The 10,027-nt window shown below is 41.2% G+C and overlaps 1 protein-coding gene across 1 annotated transcript; it reads left to right on the plus strand.

The window, feature by feature from the left end:
• The first annotated feature begins 7,385 nt into the window (after positions 1–7,385).
• LOC147852428 (uncharacterized protein At2g34160-like) lies at positions 7,386–9,464 on the plus strand. Its single transcript, XM_087333734.1, has 5 exons — positions 7,386–7,589; positions 8,211–8,259; positions 8,380–8,442; positions 8,782–8,846; positions 9,214–9,464. Exons 1-5 carry the CDS (start codon positions 7,452–7,454, stop codon positions 9,307–9,309), a joined length of 411 nt encoding a protein of 136 aa, XP_087189860.1. The 5' UTR covers positions 7,386–7,451; the 3' UTR covers positions 9,310–9,464.
• Positions 9,465–10,027: the final 563 nt, after the last annotated feature.

Genomic DNA, 10,027 nt, shown 5'->3' on the forward strand with positions numbered 1-10,027 from the left:
CGGACATGTCTTTTTGCCGAATCTTGTTCAACTCTTGTCGGAGTTGAAGCTTTTGGGCGGTCATGTTGGCGGCGAACATTTTCTTTAAGTTCTCCCACGCTTCTTTAGGCGTCTTGGCGTCTCAAATGTGGCTAAGCATGTGGTCATGGACACATGTTGCCAAGCAATACATGACTTGACTTGCCGCTTTCTCCCATGTTGCGTGGTTGGCGTTCTTTGAATCGGGTCAATTTTCTTGTGCATCGTTGATGTAGCTCCAATACACTTGGCCGACAAGGTATTGGTTCATCATGTACTCCCAAGATGAATAATTGCTCCGGTCTAGCTTTTCACTAGGGAGCGAGCTACCCATTTGCGTGTTCATGTTGATTGTAATGTCTTCCGTTTTTGCTTTCCTTCCTTTGGTCACGTACACGTGCTACGTAGCAGCACTACGGTCACCGATAGCCGGATTTTGTCGTCGGCGTCTAGAACACGCAATCATGGAGTCGGGTGGGCTTAGTGGATTTTCTAAACCACGCGCTCTGATACCATGTTAAGAATTAGGTGATTAACTACGGGTTAATTAGTACCTAATTATGTGATTTAAGTTAAGCAGAAGATTAAGTGATAAGTGTGTGTATGTGTCTGAGAGGAAGAGAGAGAAGAAGATACACTTATGAACAACACAAGATGGGAGATGAGTAACTATATTAGAAAGCATCATCAAATACAAAAATACCCACAATGAGGTATATAGATCTCATGTGCAAGGGTGCACATATGTGAGGAGAATATAGGTACAAGGGTGTAAGTCCTATATTAAATGTACTTGGGAGTGGAGGATCTAGAATATCCCACTAAGTACAAGGTCCTATTTAAGGCGTTATAGTAAACACTTCTAACTAGATTCTATCTAGGTAACTACTAAGTTACACGGTTGACTAACTAACTAACTATAGTTGACCTTGATATCTCAACACCACTCAAGTACAAAATCCTATTTAAGGCTTTAAGGTCAACACACGAACTACATTCTATTTAGGTAACTACTAAGTTACATGTGTAGACTAGCTAACTAAATCTAGTTGAGCATGATATCTCAACAAGTGCATTATCACTTTGTGCGTGAGCGGGTCCTTAGCGGTGAAGTCGAACTCCGGTATGTTTGCACGAATCGACAGGTTGCCGACATCTTCACCAAGCCACTTGGATCGAACAAGTTGCAACAATTTTCGGCGATGCTTGGACTACATCATCTTGACGTGTGCCGCACTTGAGGGGGAGAAATGGTTCTGGTATAGGGAGAACCGGAACAGAAACCAGAAAGACAGGTAAAGGAACCGAAGAAGCAACCGAAGAGCAGGAGGAAATGACCGAAACAAGGAGAGACAAGGATGAAATGAAGCTGAATTTGAACAAGTCAGAACTGTTGGCCAGAGTATGGAGGATAAGTGGGGGACAAGTCGGGGACAGATATTAGTATTAATTATTAATTAGTTATAATTATAATAGGAACGGACGGATCTAGAATAGTTGTACCGATCCGGATCCGGACTGATTCACAGTTGATTGTCGGTATGACACCGTTTTGTAATCAGAATCGGATGCCTATAAAAGGATCCGGAAAGCAATGTAATGAACGCCAAAGTAATATAAGTTGAATTTGGATTTCAATATTGTGTATCTTGTCTACTACTGTCTGTGCTTAATTTAATATCTTACACGTGTTAATAAATCGGTGTATATTGTGATTTCGGAACCAATCCAGAACAATGATATTAGAATCATATATGTGTCGGTTAACATCCTACCTGTAACCACTCCTCTGTTAAAGTGATTCAGAAGGACATCCTGTGTTTGTGGCTAGTCCGGCCCAGGATAAACACAGTTTTGAAGACCACGATTCCTGTAGAGTGCAATGAACATCGGGGAATGGATGACTAGACCGACGAACGACCCAGTCGCCGAACAAGCGAGAAGACTAGCCGACAAACTACGGAGGCGGGAGGCCTACCAGCAGGCGGCCGAGGAGGTCTAACAGGACCGGTGTTTTCCCTGGGTGATTCGGCGGGTCGCGGAGGAGTCACTTCGGTTGCAAAACCAACAACATTCTGATGAGGGCAATAGCCTGAGCAATTTGCATAAAGCAGAATCCATACTACAAACTCTCACCACATGCGGTGGTGAATCGGAAGCATATTCCACCTTGGAGTTGGAATCGGATGGCGAGCACATTGTTCAGTCAAACTATCGAAGTAGTCACGACACTCTAGACCACCTGGAGGAAGATGGTTCGGAGCACACACTGACACCAAAATAAATAAAAACAATACCCACACCACTGGCCCACGAGATAAACCCGGACTAACATTCGGAGAAAACGGTCGTGCACGGACCAACACCACCACCGGACCAGCAATCCAAGGAAAAGAACAATCACGTCCTGACGCCATCACAAGACCGGAAGTCGGAGGAAAAAGAGGATCAAGTACCAACACCACACCTAGAACAACTTTCAACAACGACACCATGCCATACCCGTACCCGAAGTACCGGGAAGAACTAGACGTAGAGGCACACGTCTATGCTTTAGTATAGACATGGGAAGCAAACCCTAACCCACAACGATTGACAAAAGCAGAGGTAGAGCGCTCAAAGATCGTGGAGTTCGGAATGACATTGGAAGGCCCAGTAGCTAAGTGGCACAAAAAGCACATTCCGGGTAGCGTTGCCACGTTTGAAGCCTTGTAGGATAAATTCTTGCGATTGTTTCACCAACAAGTGGAGCAAAGGGAGCTCGTCGACCAATTCTATATAGTTTATCAGGAACCCAACGAGATAGTCCCCCAATTTGTTATCTGATTCCAGACACTACATAGTGAACTAACAAGGCACCTCCAGAGGATGAGGTAAAAGCGGTCTTTTTTGTCGCGCTCCGGGAGCCACTCAGAACAATGTTGTCTGTATTCGACTTCCGGACCAACACCATTGATCAAGTTATCGACCGGGTGCTGGAAATGGATAGGGCCCAAAATAGTAATTACATGGCGATGGGGGCCCTACAACGAGCACTACCGAGAGAGGAAGACTTACAGTTTCGGCATTCAGTCCAATGTACGACATGCCTCAACCCCGGTCACTCCACATTAGAATGCATGATGCAGACTCAATGCATGTTGTGTAACTCCCGGTCACACACCATGGATCGGTGTGAGTACAACCTATTAAATCGGCAAGCGGTACCGGTCCGACATATTGAGCCCAGAGTGAGCAACAATCGGAAGAGGAACGGTTCCGAAGAGAGGAACCATATCGACCAAAACATGGTTACTGGTATGATGATAGAAGAAGAGAGGACTAAGACCGAGACCGCAATGACAAGTGAAGAGAGGACTACAACCGAGATTGTTACAATCACAACTACTCCCCATATTATGAGCGAGGGAGAGACGACGGAAGGTAACCGGAATGATGGGCATACCCAGAACAGGAGAGATAGTACCTGGAACGCTAGGGGTACTAGAACCACCACCACAACAACCGTAGGGGAAAGTATCATCGAGAAGAGCGTCTTGAACCGACAATAGACTACCAACAGGAGCCGGATACAAGTACAACAGTCCCACAACCAGAGCAGTGGAGGACGGAAGATAATAACCAGACGGAAGACAAGTACAAGTATTAAGCCAGGAATTATGGAAAAAGGAGAATCAAGTAACATCCAGAGGGTTTACTACTACTAGTAGCCAATGCCTGGTCAAGTTCAATGAGAAGCAGTCAGCGGTAAACATGGTGATCGCCTGAGTTAGTGAGGTCCAACAAGTCACCACAAGATCCAAAGGAAAAGCTGCCAAGTGGGAGACCTAGCAGGCCAATGAGGAAGTAAGCCACCGAATGGATAAAGAAAGCAAATGAACGGAACGTGGTTGAAGTACAAGAAGAGATCAAGCCTCTGGAAGAACCATTAGAGACCACGGACAATGACCCCACCTATCAGGCACTACAACAATGTCAGATCATGTTGCCTCTAGGCCGCCTGTTGCAATTCCCCGATTTACGGAAGGACTTAAATCGGCATTAACATCACAAAACTCGATGTTGTGTGATTCTTCACACACTATGTAAAAAAATAATGAAATAATTATTTTAGATTAGATTAGTGGCTTGATATGGAAAGATAGGTGTCTTCAAGAGCTTCATTTTATAACACATTTTATAACATATTTTACTACACATGAAACGAATAAATAAGTGTCAAGATATGTGAATATGAAGTTTGAGAAGATAAGGAAAATAGAATTGTGAAATATCCCACATAGATAGGAAACTTTACGATCCATCTATATAAGAAAATTGAGAACCATTAGTTTTCATCTATGTGTTGAGAGCACAAAACTGGACTTGGACCAATTTGTCTACATGGACAAATGTGGCTAAAGAATTTGCGATCGGATGGAGCTGGAAACCAGATAGAATCAGCAACCGGATAGAATCGGCAACAAAGCCGGGAACCGGAAACTGCATGGAACCGGCAACAACGCCGGGAATTGGAAACTGGATGGAGTCGGCAACCGGATAGAACCGGCAACAAAGACGGCAATCGGAAACCGGATAGAACCGGCAACAAAGATGGCAATCGGAAACCGGAAATCAGACGGAGCCGGTGATGAAGTTGGGAACCGGAACCGGAAATCGGCGACCTATCGAACGGAGCCGGCAATCGGCAACCAGACAAAACCGGCAATCAGACGACGACGAAAAGGAAACCGGACGCGGACCAGATGGATTGGATTGGTGACGGTCGAAATGGACGGATGATAGGATCATGCAACGAATTAAAGTAAAGTAAAGTAAAGTAAAAGTAAAGGCGAAGCAACTAAAAAAAGAGGCCATGCAACTAAAAGTAAAGGCGAAGCAACTAAAAAAGGAGGCCATGCAACTAAAAATAAAGGCCAAGCAACTAAAAATGGAGGCCATCCAACTAAAAGGAGATGCATCCAAAGGATCATGGGAGGCTATGATCAACGGAGAACTCCATATATATTCCATTTTTTCCGGCTTGGGGGGGTCCACTCTCCATTATTTTTCTTTTCCTTCTTGGTTCCCTTATCTCATGGAGCCATAACACTTTATAAACCCTAATTTTCCTTATGGAAGCCATATCTCTCATAAACCCTAATTTCCTTACGGAAGCCAAAAACCCTAATTTCCTTACCGAAGCCATAAACCCTAATTTCCTTATGGAAGCCATACACCCTATTTTCCTTACGGAAGCCATATCTCTCAAAAACCCTAAAATTTCTTATCTAAGTTATCTTTCGGATAATCCCTAAATTATTATTTTATCTAAGCCATATTTCATAAACCTTAATATATTAATCTATTAAACTCAGTAAGCTAAAACTTTTGTAATCCCAATCTTGGGATAGATTGTAATTTTTCTTTTCCTTTCTTAATGAAATTTATTAAATTTTCTCGTTTCTATTAATTGTTAAAAGTATAAACACACGAATTTTATATCCTCTGGTCAGAGGCCCTAGGGTCCTGCTCAAGTTCACGTATCCTCGTTGTATTTTCGCGACACCGGAGCTGGCACCACCATTCTTCTCCAATCCAGAGAAGGACCGGTAGTAGTAGACACTAGCAGTCCGGCGATTACGGTTATTATTAAAGGAAGAGAGATACCCTGAACAATTGTTGACAGAGGCTCCGGTGTGAACGTGATCAACCAACGAACATGCGATACCCTGGGTATCAGAGAATGGGAACCGTGCCCATTCTGGCTGAGAATGGCAGATACCAGTTCGGTTCGACCAACCGGACTCATTTGGAACTTAGAGATTACAATTGGAGGGCACGTGTTCCGAATATCCATAGTGGTCCTGCAACTCAATGCACAAGGGGCTTACCCTTGTTGTTAGGAAGACCATGGCTGCGGATAGCGCATATTAAGCAAAACTGGCAGAAACATGTAATTATCTTCCGACGAGGGAAGACGAAAGTGCTGGTGCCGACACAACCACGCACGAGTACAAGGACCTGACACCGCTCTATGTAGAAAGTATTAATATGTTAGATGGTCTGGCGAATGACGAAGTCGATCAATACCTGGAAGAATATCCAAAGATCGTACCGTTATTTGAAGTGGACGTGGCCGAAGCTGTCACACCATATGTCACACACCAGGAAGGAGAATTTGACGAGCTGGATCCAGAGGCGATCCAGGAACTGCGGCAAGCACAGGAATCACTAGAGTGGAAAATGGCTGTATCTCAAAGAGTGAAAGCATCCTAGCTAGAAGAGGTGGACCTCGGGACCGATGAAGCACCGAAACTGGTGAACATGGCAAAGGAATTGCCACGGGAAGAGAAAATGGCAATGATTGAACTTCTCAAAGAATTTCGAGATGTGTTTGCTTGGTCATATGGGGATATGCGAGGATTGGATCCCCAACTATACCAACACCAGATCCACCTTAGCAAGGACGCAAGGCCGGTAGCATAGCGATGGTACCAGATGAACCCAAACTATGCATAAAAAGTTAAAGAAGAAATTGATAAGCTGCTAAGAGTTGGTTTTATCCGACCAGTGAAACAAACGGCATGGTTGAGTCTGATAGTTGTCGTACCAAAGAAAAACGGAAAGATTCGGGTTTGCGTTGACTACTGGAAGCTTAATGTTGCGACGGTGATGGACGCGTTCCCACTACCATTCATGGATGTTGTGTTAGATGCAGTAGCCGGTCATGAGGTATAAAGTTTCTTAGACGGATTCAGCGGATACAATCAAATTCAGATGCACCCGAGGGATCAGGAAAAGATGGCATTCATCACATAATGGGGAGTGTTCATAGCGGTAGTTATGATGTTCGGACTCATTGTTAATATTGATTGAATCTTGCAAAGACTAGAAGATGTTGCTCCGTCCGTTAATGTTTTTAGGGGAGAAATGAGTGTTCGGGAAATCAAAGCTTTTGGTGGTGGGATGTTTGTGTGGGTCTTGTGGCCGTAAACATTCTCTAGTGAAAGTGAATGCGATGCAATAAATGGAAGAAGCAGTACAAATCGTAGACGGAAGTGAGGAGGTTTCTAGGGCTTGTGCATTTATCATATTTGGATTCGGCATTACGGTCATGTGGCCAAGCCCTTAAGAGGGGTAAGAGGGAGTAGTAACTTCTTTGATTAAGAAAGAAGACACTAATGACAGAATTCATACACACAATATATTTACATATATGTATATATTCTTTGAGGGCAGTTCTAAGATTTAGTTTTAATGAGTAGGAGGAGGGGTATTGGTGATAGTTTTTGCAAAAGTATTAATTAAAAAGAACTAGATTTCTCTCTCTCTCTCTCTCGCTTTCTCTCTGTGTGTGTGTGTATGTATACACATATATAAAGAGAGATAGATAGAGAGAAGCAACATAAACCCTAAAAGGATTTTTCTGTTGAATTCCCTCTCTGTTGGCGATGGCGCAGCAGCAGCAGCAGAGCAGCAATGGAGGGACGGAGCAGAGTCAAGACGTCGCAGCCGATAATGCCAGAAAGAACAAAATCCAAGTGTCCAATACGAAGAAACCTCTGTTCTTCTATGTCAACCTAGCAAAGGTACGCATGCGCACGCAGACTCAGAATCTTCTCATCAAGCCTTATTTTTAGGCATTTTTGAGAAATCTAGGTACATAAACTTCATGAATTCGCGAGATTTTTTATTTTTCCTCTTCAATGACTGGTAAAGAAGTAAGCGACCTGTTTAGGAAGGGGGGGCACTAGAGAGAGAGAGAGAGAGAGAGAGAGAGAGAGGGAGTCTAGTCAGAGAAGAAGTAGATACATCATATGTATAGATGGTAGTCTTCAGTCAGGGAACAAAACGATACATCATATACGTGGATGGATAGAGAAGCTCCCATATTAGGAAGAAATGCCCTGATAAACTCTTAGTAAATTCTATTTCACAGACAAAATATCCAATACCCACCTTCATCATTAGAGAAGTAACGGAGACCAATGAAGAAGGAATATATATATATATATATAGTGCAATTACGTTATCATACCCACGTCAAAGTAAAATTAAATCAAGAAAATAGAATCACATCCACATATGAAAATTTGAATAGAGAACTTTGTTTGATTCATGATTTCCCATAATATTTAAAGAAAATTTGTGTAGGCTCGATTGCCATGTTTTTGTGTTTTATAGGATATTAACAACATCTTCTCTTTCAGAGGTTTATGCAACAATATGAGGAAGTGGAGCTGTCTGCACTAGGAATGGGTAAGACACTTCTTAATTCCTGTGAATCCTAAACGTGGCTGTTATGGTTTGAAAATGTACAATCCTAGCTTCTAGTGCTAGAATTTTTTCATGGCTGATTTTGTGCTCTTATTTTTTCAGCCATTTCTACTGTTGTGACTGTGGTGGAAATATTGAAAAACAATGGGCTAGTTATTGTGAAGAGTAAGCAACTCTGTTTCATTTTTTGACTTCAAACATTCAGGTTGTAATTTGGATGCTTCTGTCTATAAAAAGTATTAGTCTTGTCACATGTAACCATTGAGTAGTTGATGAGACCCTGTTGAAAGAAATAGTTACTTTTTCAGAATTCCTTCTTGAAGTTCGTCAAACAGGTTAATAAGCATGTTAACATATCAATTATTCAGATTGAATATGGAACTTGGTTACAGCAATAATTAGTAATCTATATTTCTATAAGTAATTAGATTCTTGCAGTGAGCAACATTCTGACATATTCTGTAAATATGATCAAATTATAACTATTTCCCTTCATTATCACAGAGATATACACATCAACCATTGACATAGGTGATGAGATGCGTGGGCGGATGGTACAAAAACCAAAGGTGTGATATTCAGCTTGAGCTTGGTGTTTTCAATTCTTCAAAAAACAAGAACTGAAGAATGATCCTTTTTACCCCTCTATCTAATTATATTCGTTGATTCAAGTTGTGTTAGGATGATTTTGCAAGAGTAAGCACAAAAATAAAAAGTTAACTATTATTTTTAATGATATCATTACAAATGAATATTTTCCTCTTTGATATTTGGCAATGCAAATTGTTTTAGGCTGATTTTAGTTTTGCAAAAAGCAACAAAAATATTTTTCTTCTTACTGTTTTCTTGATAATTGTGTGTATGAATAATCTAAAACTTAGTGTTGAATTTCTCAGATGGAAATAACATTCTAAAATCTGGTATTGAATTTCTCAGATGGAGATAACATTGAAGAAATCAGACAACTTTGATGAGATCATGGCGGCTGCCACTCATGAAGAAAATGGGACCAATGATCAATACGAGCAGTAGACTATTAGATCTCTCACCTTTTCATAGCTAATCCGGAGCAGTATTTTTGTCGTGTTTCTCTCTACTGCAGGTCTTTTAACCTTTCCTTATTTTCCCTTGAGAATGTTGTATAGACTAGATTTGTACTCTCCAACAGAAATTTTCTTGAAAGCCAAGTGGTTTTTTGTCTGTTCTTGTTTTCTTCTCTAGCTTGTTAAATGTTAGTTGATTTTAACATTACAGTAACTGTTTGCCTGAATAATTTGTTTTAAATTGTATCATAACACTGTTGGTACATATGTATTCTCTAGATTAGTTCATTTACATATCATATCTACTGGACCATGGGTTGCCGCATATCTCATTTTTATGTTTCTCAACAATACATGAAATCATCTCAAGGGTTTATGATTAAGGGAAACTATGTACTTTGCTTAATGGAGACGAAAATTTAAACTAGATATTCTTTTATTTTGTGTTCATGACTAGATACTTGTTTTTTGGAGTAACTGATGCATATTTTGGCAAGTTTTTTGGAGTAACCAATGTGTAGTTTTTTCTAATTTTAACAGCAAAACCATACTGGAAATTGACACCTGTATATATATGCTTTTTTAGCTAGGAATTCATGCAACAGGTCAGTGTGGATAGACTTGTAGTAATGTTCTTGCCCTCTAGCAGATAAAACTTACAACGTTATATGTCCATTATGCAAACCTTACGTTTCTTCTTAATCTGA

Source organism: Azolla caroliniana, unplaced genomic scaffold (assembly GCF_043228905.1).
Source record: "Azolla caroliniana isolate FFs.n. ecotype wild unplaced genomic scaffold, voAzoCaro1.0.p SCAF_18, whole genome shotgun sequence".
Classification (NCBI taxonomy): Eukaryota; Viridiplantae; Streptophyta; class Polypodiopsida; order Salviniales; family Salviniaceae; genus Azolla; species Azolla caroliniana.

Bases quoted from the DNA above. Each gene is read 5' to 3' on its own strand.
- LOC147852428 (XM_087333734.1), top strand. From the start codon at position 7,452: ATGGCGCAGCAGCAGCAGCAGAGCAGCAATGGAGGGACGGAGCAGAGT. The intron at 7,590-8,210 runs GTACGCATGCGC...CTTCTCTTTCAG, and splicing joins TCTATGTCAACCTAGCAAAG to AGGTTTATGCAACAATATGA. The intron at 8,260-8,379 runs GTAAGACACTTC...TTATTTTTTCAG, and splicing joins GCTGTCTGCACTAGGAATGG to CCATTTCTACTGTTGTGACT.